Source organism: Branchiostoma lanceolatum, chromosome 13, assembly GCF_035083965.1.
Source record: "Branchiostoma lanceolatum isolate klBraLanc5 chromosome 13, klBraLanc5.hap2, whole genome shotgun sequence".
In the NCBI taxonomy this organism is placed as follows: Eukaryota; Metazoa; Chordata; class Leptocardii; order Amphioxiformes; family Branchiostomatidae; genus Branchiostoma; species Branchiostoma lanceolatum.
Window position 1 is genome coordinate 429,000 of NC_089734.1, and position 14,078 is coordinate 443,077.

The window sequence follows — 14,078 nt, forward strand, 5'->3', positions numbered from 1 at the left end:
GCAAGTTATATCCTACCAAAAAAAATGGTGTGACATGCCTATGCAGAGTACAATACCGAATAATAGATTCTTAATTTTTGTTCTTTCACATCTTCTTCCTTGACTGTGGAATTGACTTTGCCATTTTACAATATTAGGATCCGTTTTCCAAAATAAATCTTTTGCAATCTACAGCATGTATTTTCTCATTTTGAAGCTGCTTTGTATATTATGATTTACAGTATGGGCAAAAATTGATGCACGCGCGGATGTCAACCATATAATCAAATCAACATGGCCTTAGTGTTATGGTATATCTTTATGTTTCAATATGATAAAAGCTACCTTTTTGTTAAAACCACAATTCAGTCGATTGTACTCAAGAGTTTTCCATCAACAAAGCATTTTCTGTCTTCATGTACAACATTTACTTTTTTAAATTAGAGAACCAACAGTACTAGTGTGAAGGAACAGCGTGCCCACGGTGGCAAACACAAGACCCAGCCTTCACCTCGCATGCCCTCAATCCTCTGCCTGGTGTTTAAACAATCAGGACATATACACTGTAACCCCCTGGAATGGTTCATGTACACTGTAACCCCCCGGTAATGGTTCACGGCTCCCAAAAGTGGCTTCGTGACTCCAAAGTAAAATTCTTCACGGCACTTAGAAAACCCAGTTCTGCCTAGAATCATGAAATTACCCCATTTTCTCCGCAACATGTACCGAAAGACTTTATCTCAAACACCGACCCACCGGTAATGGTTCACGGCTCTCAAAAGTGGCTTCCTGACTCCAATGAAAGTAAAATGTTTCACGGCACTTACAATGTAGAAAACTCAGTTCTGCCTAGAATCATGAAATTACCCCATTTTCTCCGCAACATGTATCGAAAAACTTGAGCTCAAACATAAGCCCACCGGAAATGGTTCACGGCTCTCAAAGTGGCTTTGTGACTCCAAAGCAAAATCCTTCATAGCATGTGAGGCAATTTCAGTTCCCCACAACGTGCCGGAAACATGAAATGGACCATGACCCCAACCTTGACCTCACTGTTGCATGGCTCAGGCAGGAGGGGGCAGACGAGGAGGTGTTCCATGGTCTGCTCCTGCCCGCAGTCACATGCCGTCTGTCCATCTGGACTGAGACCTGATTGACTGAAAAACATTTTCCCAGTCCTTCCAAGCATTGTCCAATGTTCTCCATTTTTGATTTAATGTCATTCGGAGTCTTTTAAAGTTTCAAACCATGAACTGTTGGGCTAACATCTAAACAACCCGGCAAAATGTGCAGGACATGTGAGGCCAAGGTTGGGGTCATGGTCCATTTCGTGTTTCCGGCACGTTGTGGGGAACTGAAATTGCCTCACATGCTATGAAGGGTTTTGCTTTGGTGTCATGAAGCCACTTTTGAGAGCCGTGAACCATTACTGGTGGGCTGGTGTTTGAGATAAAGTTTTTCGGTACATGTACTGGTGGAAACTGGACGGAGGTTTGTGTACTTACATCGTTCCCGCTGTTCGATCTTCAGGGTGAGGTACATGGTCCTGATGGGGAAGTACACGGCCTGGAGGACGGGAGAAACATTGTTACAACTCTGAACATCAACATGGTTACAAATTTTAAGCAACATTGTTTCAAATTTGACAATATTGTTACAATTTTCAACAACATCGTGACATTTTCTAACAATATTGTCACTACTTTTGATAATATTGGTTCAACTTTTTTGTAACATGGGTACAACTTCTAACAATATTGAAAACTGTTACAATTTCTAATAAATGCTGAACGCTACAATTTCCAAAACATGTTATACAACATTCAATAATAACATTGTGGCAACAGTTAAAAGCATTGTCACAATTCTTAACAGCATTGTCACACAGTATTCATAAGATATGCTGGTAACAGCCTAGCAATCATTCCAGGCGTGTAAAAACTATCATTACAAGCTCTGTTGTTTTCATGGTTAACTGAAAGATAAAAAGGTTTCATTCTTGCATAACAGCCCGTAGCGCAACTATGACAACACAATAGGCTTCAACACTGTGGGTATGAAATATAGTTGTCCCAGCCTATCATTAATTTTTGAACTGCAATAGTAAACACAATCATTACATGCTCTGTAGTAAAGAGACTTTTTACGTGCTGTGAAGTCTTTTCCTATAACTATGATGTACCCAAGGAATGATTCAATAGTCACTGTATGAAATATGGCTGTAACAGCTAAACTATCATCTATGGGGACTGCTTGTGGACACAATTATTACATGCTCAGCAGTTTGTCATGGTAATGACCACGTCATGATAAAAAGCCTTCTCTTTTTCTCGTTAAGTCTTCACCTGAAGCTGCATTTCCTCACGTAAGTTTTTCTAGTAAACATTTATCTCAAACTAGGAGAGTAGCAGAATCAGATTCAGGAGACTGTTGAGATTTTATCTTATTTCTAGCCCTCCTTGCCATCAGGTTTGTGATTGGCTGATTAATGATATGAATACTAACTTTTGACCAATCATAGAAGGGCTCTTATCTGAGGGTACACAGCTCAGCTTTGTGATTGGCTGACTAAGTATAAAGTACTACCTGTTGACCAATGAGGGTTTCTCACCTGAGGGTAGACCCTGCCCACCTGACTCAGCAGGTTCAAGATCGTCTTTCCTTCGTTCCGGATCAGACAGGTCAGCAGCTGAGGGATCCTGGGAAGGACAGGTCAGAGGTTAGAGGTCAGAACATGTCATGTAGTGACTTAAGTTTCAAATTTTCATCTAGAAATGTTTTTGGTTACGATCAACAACCATAATTGAAAATGTCAAATGAATTTCATGCTGACATAAAAACATAATTTTCATTCCTTCTTATCAACTGTTTGTTCTAGCTATTTCTATTTCTCTAAATAGAGTTTGAAACATGTCTAACTTTGGTTGCATTCTTAAGATCTTGCTGGGTAGAAGAAGGTCTGTTTTTTTAGTCTGATGACATCAGCATACTTGTATCCAGGAAGGATAAGAAATGGAAAAACAGATACAGCAAAAACAGTGTGTTACCATGGCAACCACTGCACGTGCGGCACGCCGACGCAGTACTTGTCGACGGCCTCGGCCAGCGTGCCCTTGTCGTCGTCGAAGGTCAGCAGCCAGATGACCTTGGCCAGGTACTTCCGGCACTTTGACTCGTTGGTGTGGCGGCAGGCGTGCAGGTAACAGGTGATGGCCGACACGCCCAGGTGTAACAACCTGTCGATCAAACATTAAACATGTCAATCAAACCTGTCAATCAAACATCAGGACAGGTGTGGCGGCAGGCGTGCAGGTAACAGGTAATGGCCGACACACCCAGGTGTAACAACCTGTCAATCAAATAACACAACCTGTCAATCAAATATCAAACCTGTCAATCAAACATGACAACCTGTCAATCAAATATCAAACCTGTCAATCAAACATGACAACCTGTCATTCTAATATCAAACCTGTCATGACAACATGTCAATCAAACATTAAGCATGTCAATCAAACATTACAACCTGTCAATCAAATAACACAACCTGTCAATCAATCAATCTACCAAAAAATTTGAGGAAAGCTATTGGCCTCTAGAATGCATTTCATATCTTTTAGTTTTATATCTATTTGCGTATTAAGTCAAAAGTGGTCTTTTACAACCACTCTGGGGCCGAGGAAATATGGTTAGTAAGGAGGAGGGGTGCTCCAGACAAGAGGGGTTAACTATGTAAAATTAGACGGGACTGTTTTAATGTGGCTTGTGACTGGAGGTTAGTGACAGTGACTTGCAGCCAGGTTTGACTGAACGGTAAATTTAAGTTCACAAGTCACATCTAAAGCTGTAGGACAATGTAAAGACTCCTGAAACAATTATACCAGCGGTGCAGCAACTATGCATCACTGTCTCTTTACAGTCTCTGCCCTACTGAAGAAGAAAGGTGTAACGATTTATCGGAGTCCACATGAGCGTTTGTCTTGATTATGTTTAACTGCGGCATATCAGAGCAGTTGATAAAAAGCACTGCCGAGCATTGGTACAAATGGAGGTTCCTAAACGGTCGTCTGATTGCAGCAGGAGACTGTCAGGAATAGGGAGAAGCCAGATTTGTCTTGGTTATAGCCGAGGCCACACAACGTTGCTTGCATAGGGAACATCCACACATGCAAACTGCCTAAGAGGACCACTCAAGGGACTGATAAAATTTGGTCTATGTGGACAGGGGGACTTGATTGTAGCTGAGGCCATGCGCAACACAATAGGGTTGGGGTTAGGGTTACGGTTCTTGACTTAGAATCTTATTCTAAAGGTTCTGGGTTCCGATCTCTAGCCGCTCCCAATGTTGTACCTTTGGGAAGGCACAACTTAACACCTTTTTCCTCCCTCGACTCAGTGGAAATGAGTACCTAGCTTCCGTCTGGGATAGCCTTTAAGGTTAGAGGTAATGCCAGAGGTCCCATGTTTGAGGAGAGCCACATATTGAACACGCCACACTCATGGAAAATTAGGGGTCCTACCCAGGAAACGTATCAAATCTTGAAGTAGCACGTATGCCCAATAATGCTCTCTTCCCTTGTGCCAATGATACATCTTTAGAATTACTACGAAAACAAATTATAGTCCTGAAGAATCTCAAATTAACAACCATGCCATTTAAGGTATTGTTGAAGGGTGGCTGAGGAATTTTGGGATGTTTTTGAAAAAACCCTTTCTTAAGCTTTATAAACCTTCCTCAACCTTGATTTTTTTTCAGGTAGTACCTTATAGCAAGGTAATAATTTATGCAAATTAGTATGATGTCATGATAACGTCATCAAGATTTATAAGGCCACGCCCCTTTTTTAGAAGGAACGCTTTCCTTGGCTTGTGCTTCAATTTTCATCAATATAACTTTGCAGGAATGTACATGATAGTAATACTTAAAGAATGATGCGTGTCTACGCGAATATTTTGAAATATCGATTTTTGGCGAATTTTTTTTGTTTGATAACAAGAAAAAATTTGCCAAAAATCGATATTTGACAAACTTACTTTCTGAAGAAGATTTGCCACAAGTCTTTTACATCAGAATAGGAATCTACCAAAGATTAATGTTGCACAGCCTAATCATAGAAGTGAGCTGACTGGTCCTGGCAGCTAGACTATGTGTAAAAGATCGAACACACAAAACCCTTCACGATACAGCAACTTTACCCAGTTTTAATGGGGGATAGACAAGCTGGCAGCTGCGACAAAGATGAGCTACGAGCAGTTTCACCGCCGCGGACGGGTAAGCGGTGTCAACGAACTCTCAAGTTCACTCAGCCAGCGGCTGCTGTAATGGAGTGTGAGCTGCCCAGGGTTGGTCTCCTGTGCGAGTTTCGGGAGGGATTAGCGGACTTGGCAGCTGCGGCTACAAAATGAATTGCTGGATTTTTCTCTGTTGGCTTTAGAATAGAGGCAGTGAACTTTGCAGTCCATCCAGCCAACAGCTGATGTAGTGGTGGTTTGGTAGGGTTCGTCTCCTGTGTGAGTTTTAGTGAAGAAGAGACTAGATACTCTGGCAGTGGTGTCTACAAAATGAATTAGCGTCTTTTCACAGCTGAGGCCAGGAAAATAGAGGCAATTCACTTTTCAGTTTAACTGACTATAGCTGCCTTGGTAGGGTTCGTCTCCTGTGTGAGTTTTAGTGAAGAAGAGACTAGATACTCTGGCAGTAGTGCCTGCAAAATAAATAAGCGTCTTTTTCACAGCTGAGGGTGGGAAAATAGAGGTGATAAACTTGCAAGTTCAGGCAACTATAGTTGACTTACTGGGGCAGTTTGGTAGGGTTTGTCTCCTGTGTGAGTTTTGGTGCAGAAGAGATTAAAGAATCTGGCAGCTGGAGCTGGAGATGAATTACTTTCGCTTTCACTGCTGAGGGCCAGAAAACAGAGGCAATAAACTTGCAAGTGCAGCCAACTACAGCTGACTTACTGGTGTAGTTTGGTAGGGTTTGTCTCCTGTGTGAGTTTTAGTGAAGAAGAGATTAGAGAGTCTGGCGGCTGTAGCTGGAGATGAATTAGTGTGATTTTCACAGCTGAGGTCAGGAAAATAGAGGCAATAAACTTGCAAGTGCAGGTGTCTACAGCTGACTTACTGGGGAAGTTTTCCAGGGTTTGTCTCCTGTGTGAGTTTTAGCTGACTTACCAGAGCAGCTCTGAAGGGTAAAGAATCTGGCAGCTGCAGCTAGAGATGAATTGGTGTCATTTTCACTGCCCAAGGTTCGAAACAAAGAGGCAATAAACTTTCAAGTCCAAGCAACTATAGCTGACTCACTGGAGTAGTTATGTCGAGTTTGTCACCAAAGTGAGATAAGGAGCGGACTTGGTAGCAAAAGCCACAGATGATTTACTATACATTACACTGCCAAGGAGGGCAAAATGGTGGCAGTGAACTTTTAACTTCAAAAACTGCACCCTTGACATCCTGGGATAGTTCTTTAGGGTTTGTCCCCCGTGTGAGTTTTAGCGTAGAAGAGATTAGAGAATCTGGCAGCAGTGGTAGAGACGAATTAGAGTGATGGGGGCTGTAAAAGTTCAGGCAACTACAGCTGACTTACTGGGGTAGTTTTGCAGGGTTTGTCTCCTGTGTGAGTTTTATTGTACACATGGCAGCTGTAGATAAAGATGATCTACTGTTTTTTAAACAGCTAAGGACAAGAAAATTGCGGCATTGATCTTTCAGGTCTAAGAATTGCACCCCTGACATTGTCTCCAGTGTGAGTTGAATTTAAAACACATCTGATTCAGCAGACCTGGCAGCTCTCCAGACATTTGAATTCGACAAATACATCTTGTCTAGTGCAGTAAGTTTGTAGGGCTCATCTCCAGTGTGGGTCTTTAATATGGGGATTGTCAGTCTATCTGTAAGACACACCTAGTCCTGACATGTTGGCATCATATGGCTGAGGCAAAATAAGGCTGTAAGAATGCACCAGTATGGATCCTACTGATTAGATTACTTGGCCCAGCAGTCATTTTGAGTCTTCAAAAATCAAACATGTCACCACCATTATCCATGTCTACATGGCATAGACTGAGCATGCAGGGTTTGACCTTGATTTGGGCTTCAAGGAAAAGGATAAATGGCTGTTGGTTCTAGTCTTGAAAAATTGAACTTGTCGGCATCATTAACTATGTCTGAATATGCATCCCTCCGTCCTTGAGGCAGTATCAGATAAATATCAAGGAGACAGCTCAAATTTCTGTTGTAATGAGGAGAATACCATCAGACTAAACAGCTGTCCTTGGTGCTGGATTATCAGCTGCTGCTCCCAGTTTATCCCGCAGTAAACACAGTAACAATCTACAGTCACTGGAGCAGTCCTTGGTGCTGGATTATCAGCTGTTGTTCTCAGTTTTCCCCTAAGTAAACACAGTAACACAATCTACAGTCACTGGAGCAGTCCTTGGTGCTGGAATATCAGCTCCTGTTCCCAGTTTCCCCTAAGTAAACACAGTAACACAATCTACAGTCACTGGAGCAGTCCTTGGTGCTGGAATATCAGCTCCTGTTCCCAGTTTCCCCTAAGTAAACACAGTAACACAATCTACAGTCACTGGAGCAGTCCTTGGTGCTGGAATATCAGCTCCTGTTCCCAGTTTCCCCTAAGTAAACACAGTAACACAATCTACAGTCACTGGAGCAGTCCTTGGTGCTGGAATATCAGCTGCTGTTCCCAGTTTTCCCAAAGTAAACACAGAAACACAATCCACAGCCACGAGGCAGGCATGATGAATGTGATGAGAAGTTTCCAGGGTTTGGCTCCACTGCGAGTTTCCACATGGCAGACATGATATGTCTCTGCAGCAGTCCTTAAGGGAATCTCAGGTGTGCAGAGGGGTAATGATGTTCCATCAACTCAGTTGTTCAGTTGAGGAATGATGCCCCATCAGCCCAGCGAGGCGTTAGCTGACTTATGGGTGACTAATAGCTTTGCTGGTCATTACTTCACAGTAATATATTCTTTAGCTATTCTTTAGTCTGGCATTGGTCTTTCATTTTCTGTCCCTTTCTTTGATTGCTTGTGCTCAATTATTTCTTAAGTTTTAAGTGCCTCTACACTTTTGTTCTTTTGACTTTTCTGTAATTCCTTCATCCTTTGTGCCTTTATTTTATTGTTTGAATTTTATGTCATTTCTTTGTACTTCTTTTTTTCAAATGTTTCAAGTGGTTTTATTCTTACAACGTCTGTACTATAGTCTCTATTCCTTTGTTCTCTCATTTAGACTTTTCTGTAGTTGTGGTCCGTTATCATTGGTACAACTTCCCTACGCTATTGTTTAAACTCTTTAATTCCTTTCCTTTTCCCGTTCCAAGTTCCTGTATTCTTACTATTGTTCTGTGAAAGTCTACTCTAAACCCATGCTCCTTTATTGCTCTCTTCGATCTCCGTTACTCCATTGTTCGGAGCGCCTTTATTTTTATGTTCCCAAACCCTTTCCACCATTGATCGCCCAGTCCCTTTATTCTCATGTTCAGGCCCCCCTTTGTGTGTTCCTGTGTGAAACATGAGCTGTAGTATATAGTACACAGTCGCTGCAAGGCTGTGTGGTGTATTGTCCATCTCGGGGGGCTTGGCAGGCATAGAGGGGAAAACCAGTAGTAGTGGCAATGAGTACTAATACTAGCTGTCCCTGGTTCTGATATGTTGGGTGTTCTACTAGCGTGTTGTTTCAGATTTGATTCACCTTGGCCAAATTATATTCATTTTCAAAGACACATACAATCAGACCTGCCCAAGAAGACCACTCAGGGGACAAATAAAATCTGGTCTGTTTGGACAGGTGGTCACTATAGACAGGATTCTTAAAGCTTGTGTCAATAGGAAAAAATTATTTCAGGAACTTACAAGCAATAAGAAAGAAGTTAAAGCAGTGGTTTATGATATACCATAAGTACTTATGATTGCTGTCCAAGGTGCTGAACCATCGACTGTTGTGCAACTGCAACACTCCCATCAATGGAGTCAGTAGAAGTGGCCAGGAGAACGAAACTTGTACTAACATTTCATTACCTCATGAAGATCTCAAAATGCTGAATTATGCAGAAATAAGAGCTTGTGTTGCCGCAAATTCCAAACTGTTCCTGAGAAGTACAGGTAAGTATCTACCAACTCCTCCATTAAGTTCTACCAGACAAAGCTGTCTTCTGCTTCTACCAGCCAAAACGAATGACCAGCACAGCTAAGAGTTTCGGACAGGCAATACCGTCCAAGAGGAATAGTACAAAACAGTTAAGAACTTGAACTGTTAAAAAGCCTAAACTTTCCCAACTAGAAGACAAAGCTTCTTCTATGTATACATCTACATTACCAACTAATGACCAGAAAAGCAGAGCTTCATACAGGCAATACCGTATAAGAGGTCCATCTAAGAAAAGCACAAAACAGTATTAAGAACTTAAACTGCAAAAAAGCCCAAACTTTCCCAACTACTATGAGTAAGTAACTATCAACTCCATCACTAAGTTCTAACAAACAGAGCTACCAACAGAAACAAATGACCAGCGCAGCTGACAGAGCTTCAAACAGGCAATACCGTCCAAGAACAGTACAAAACAATCAAGAACCTGTACTGTTAAAAATCCCAAGCTTTCCTAACTCCCTGAAACAGATGTCTTCTGCATCTACCAACAGAAACAAACAACCAGTCCAGAAAGACAGACCTCCAAGACAGTTGATACCGACTCAGAGGATCTCCTTCCCCATCTGATATCGACCCTCCCGCACCTCCCAACGATTACCCAACCTCAGCGAAACTCGAGCCGATCCCAGAAGCTCTGCTAATTCTTCAAGACATTCCCGAGTCTTGGGTGACACTTCAGGTGAACGATCTCTAATGGACTTTTGACTGAGCGTCTCGAGCTAATCCTCCAGAGCATTGGGGTTAGAGGTCAAGCACACAGCCGCGCTGCCTGGGCGGTGCTAAAGCAATTGTGGGGTTGCCACTTTACGGCCTGGAGATTTACAAAATCATTAGTGAAAGGTTTAGTAATAGGCTCATCACATCAAATTGTAAAATCTACAATATCAAAGTAAAACTAGAAAGGAGTGGGGTTAGAGGTCAAGCACACAGTTGTGCAGGCTTGGCTGTGCTAAACCAACTGTGGTGTTAATACTTTATGGCCTGAAAATTCATTAAATCATTAGTGGAAGCCATTTAGTAGTGGCCTCATTACATAAGTTGTAAAATCTACAACCAAATCTAGAGCACACAGCGGCGCTGCCTGGGCTGTGCTAAAGTAACTCTGGTGTTACCACTTTAGGCCTGAACATTACGAAACTTGATGTTTTATTGGTCTTAAAATCTACAAGATCTGGTGATGATGGGTTGGGTGTTAAGCAAATATATAGTTCAGCTAAGGCTACACTTAAGTAAAGAGTTGTGTTAAACATTCATGGTCTTAAAATCACACAATGGTAGGATTATACAACTGTTACAGTCATGATTGCAGTTTTGGTCTTAAAATCCACAAGCTTAGACACACAAAGCTTTAGACGGTTATTTTTATGACACCGCAACATTCCTGATCAGGGATTTCCAGTGAACTGTTTTTAGACGCCGTACTTGAAATCAATGAAACCTGAACAAAGCAGCGTCCTCGGCTGACCCTAAGTAATCCCCGAGGATGGAGGTGAAATTTACTCCTTAAATATCTACAAAGCCGCTGCGGAGGGAAGATATCGGAACCACAAGATTGATGGAGGCTCAAGGTCGCGGGAAGGTCAAGCAGCACTGAACCGACTTAATTGAGGGCATCGACTCAGTGATGGGGGGACGCTATTGCTGGGCGGAGTGTGACAACGGTTATCCAGGGGGGTATGATACACGTCAGCAGAACAAAGCAGAGTGTTTGGACAAAAGAGAGGGATGTTTAAAAAAGTCAAACCAAAGTTGCCTGACAACAATGCCATCTTGGCCGGATAAGCAAGACTAAATCTGGAGGAAGTAAAGAACCACAACAGTGGCACAAGATCTCAGAATGAACAAGACCTAGTCTACCCACCTACAAATACCATCACAATCCATTCAAATCTTCTCAAGTTATTGATGGCCAAAGTATGCGGAAACACAAACAGACAAATGAAGAGACTGACACACCAAAAACAAAACCTTCCATGAGACTCTATTTCACACAAGTATCACAGCTATCGTATCACAGAGCACTTTGATTGCTTGTTTGTTTGTTTTATTCAGATCTCCGTTAGCGTTCATTTGAACTTCTTGGCTCTCAGATTTCCTTTTTTTTCCGATTGAAAAAAGACAATCACACTGGTGTGCGCCAAGTAAATAATTTGCCCCGGCCTAATCCGTTCAGGTCCACAGTTGTGGTTATTACGGCCAGGTCGGGACCTTAGAATAGACTTGTGAGTAACTTCTTCTGTCTGATATGTTCTAAAAATGAGAGCAGACGTCGTGTCTAGACGCTATTTCTGTCTCGTCGGTGAGAGAAATGTGAATCCTTGACCTCAGCAAACTGCCTGGCCATACTCCATCTATTCTAAATAACCTTCCTTTGTCTACAAAATACAAAATAAATCAGGCAACTCGGTAAATTCTCTAAGGAGATGTTTCAGAAAGCATTCACTATCTTTCATTGCTCATTTCGTAGCGTGCGTAGTCCAGTGGTTAGCGTTCTTGCCTCTGGAACTAGAAGCCCAGGGTTCGATCCCGGCTGTGTCGCTCACCCGACATGCACGCTTCCGGAAAGGGTCGCAGTCCTCAGGACGGGACGTTAAGCCGTGGTCCACTGTTCATTGTGCTTGTCGAAAAGAGCTAGGGGAATTTCCCCGGTACAATGAACCTGTAAATACTGTATATAGCATCTGTCTTCCTGTCACGACCAGTGGAAGATTAGCTCATCTGTTCATTGAGTTCATTTGAGCTAAACTGGTTCGAGATCACTTTCCTTTTTCCTCGACTTTCGTTCATTGACCAAGACTGGAGTTGGACAATTGAAAATCTGGGTGAATCCAATTTTTTGTGTTGCAAATTACAGTTCGAATTAGATTCAGAATCATTTCCACCAACGCAGATGAACTTTCAAGTTAATCTTTCATCAGTAACTGAGATTGAGAATGTTTTTGAGAACGTTTCTGAGTCACTTATGAAAGATGGATGAAAAATGGATCAGATGCGATCTGAAACGTCAGTCTGTAGAGATTTTATACTGGATCAGGGCTGTCTCCAGGACCCGTCCTTCTGTCCCAGGACACAAATTTGCTTCTTGGGACAGATATAAATTAAACCCTTCCCATCCCCAAAATATCAATTTCGATGAAACTGATGAAAATGTATTTGTTGAGCTTAAAATGACAGATTCAACTATGAAAATTACAAAATCAGCTTCCAAACAATGAGTGGGGCGGAAAAACATTTAAAGCTGGAGACAGCCCTGTACTGGTTGCATTATCAATTTTGGATTATGTAATAATCTACCTGGATGTATAACCCCCATCGACCCGTCCTCTGTGCGGAGTTATGTAACTGATACCGGCAGTAGCCTTCAACTCTCTGGCGAAACCGCAAAAATTGATTTAGTTAAACCTACGGGTGCTCAAGCAAGCAAGCAAGCAAGCAAGCACTAAAATTCTACAAAAAAATCTGTTAACCAAGAAATTAAATAAGTGTGGCCTTATGAAAGATGGATGGAATGTGGATCCAATGCAATCTGAAACGTCACACTTTTGAGATTTTACACTCTGGTTGCTTGATTCATTTTGGATTATGTAATAGTCTACCTGGATGTTTGACCCCCATCGACCCGTCCTCTGTGTGGAGTTATGTAACTGATACCGGCAGTAGCCTTCAACTCTCTGGCAAAACCACAAAAACGCATTTAGTTAAACCTACGGCTGCTCAAAACCTATTCTGCCAAATGTAGCAACAAGGTGGACTGTTGTACAGTTACTGTACAGGACAGGAAAGTCCCATGTTCATTTCCTTTGCTATTTTTGACGATGAAGAAGAAATGGTGGACCACGCCTAAACCTGTTATAAAAATACAAGGACAGCGACCCTTTCCATGCATCGCCAGGAGTTCAGTAATTACCAACAAATCAGCTGTTGCCATGGCAACAACGGACAGGAAGTCTGCACAGAAATGGCGATCCTTTTCCACACGTACCCGCGGATTAACCACCGCGGGCGGATTTTAACCGCCACTCTCAGCGGGGATTAGCGCGGCAGCGTAGCGTTAATGGCGCCCCCGCTGAGTTAATGAGAGGAAAAGGCGAGAGAGAACTCCTGTGGCGACATCACGGAAGCAGCAAAAGGATTTAGTTCTATTAAAAGACCACTTTTACTTTTCTGGGAGCACGGAGGGGATTTAGTCTGTTAACTACAGAGAAAAGTGCACCTTTCTGGGAGCACGGGGGTTTAGTCTGTTAACTACAGAGAAAAAAAGCACTTTCCGGGGCGACCGCGCCAACGCTTTTTTACAAGGAAACTTGTGTTGGAGTTGGACCAAAAACTGTAGATCTTAACCTCCCTCCCACCAACTTAAAAAGATTCGTCCAACAAGCCTTCCATCCCCAGATGCCATTTTTCACAACCACTCATTATAATTTCTCAGCTGACTTATCGATCCATCTATAAGAATTCTTCAGTCCCCAACCTAAGAAAATTCTTCCGACAAACCTTCCATCCCCAGACACGACTTCTCATGACAATTTCTTGTCTAATCCATTTTGCTAAGAATTCCCTAGCTTCACAACTTAAGACGATCTTTCCGACAAGCCTTCCGTCCCAGGCACGACTAGCTCATGACCACTCAGTCTAATTTCCCGGCTAATTTATCTATCTAAGAATTTTTAAGCTTGAAACTTAAGAAGATTTTTCCGACAGGCCTTCCGTCCCAAGACACTCCCTCTCACAACCAGTCATTATGATTTCTCAGCTGACTTATCTAAGAATTCTACAGTCTCCAACTTAACAAAATTCTTCCGACATTGCTTCTCATGACAATTTCTTGGCTAATCCATTTTGCTTAGAATTCTCAAGTTCCCAACTTAAGACGATCTTTCCGACAGGCCTTCCGTCCCAGGCACGACTAGCTCATGACCACTCAGTCTA

At 42.3% G+C, this 14,078-nt stretch overlaps 1 protein-coding gene across 2 annotated transcripts in view; it reads right to left on the reverse strand.

Moving 5' to 3' along the window:
* LOC136447185 (transformation/transcription domain-associated protein-like) overlaps nucleotides 1–14,078 on the reverse strand; it is a 261,663-nt gene that overhangs the window by 191,828 nt on the left and 55,757 nt on the right. For both annotated transcript variants that reach the window (XM_066445885.1, XM_066445884.1), the window contains exons 13-15: nucleotides 3,027–3,215; nucleotides 2,591–2,678; nucleotides 1,485–1,545 (exon numbers count right to left, since the gene is read on the reverse strand). In XM_066445885.1, the coding sequence (XP_066301982.1) occupies nucleotides 1,485–1,545; nucleotides 2,591–2,678; nucleotides 3,027–3,215 (338 nt within the window). The remainder of the gene's footprint in view (nucleotides 1–1,484; nucleotides 1,546–2,590; nucleotides 2,679–3,026; nucleotides 3,216–14,078) is intronic.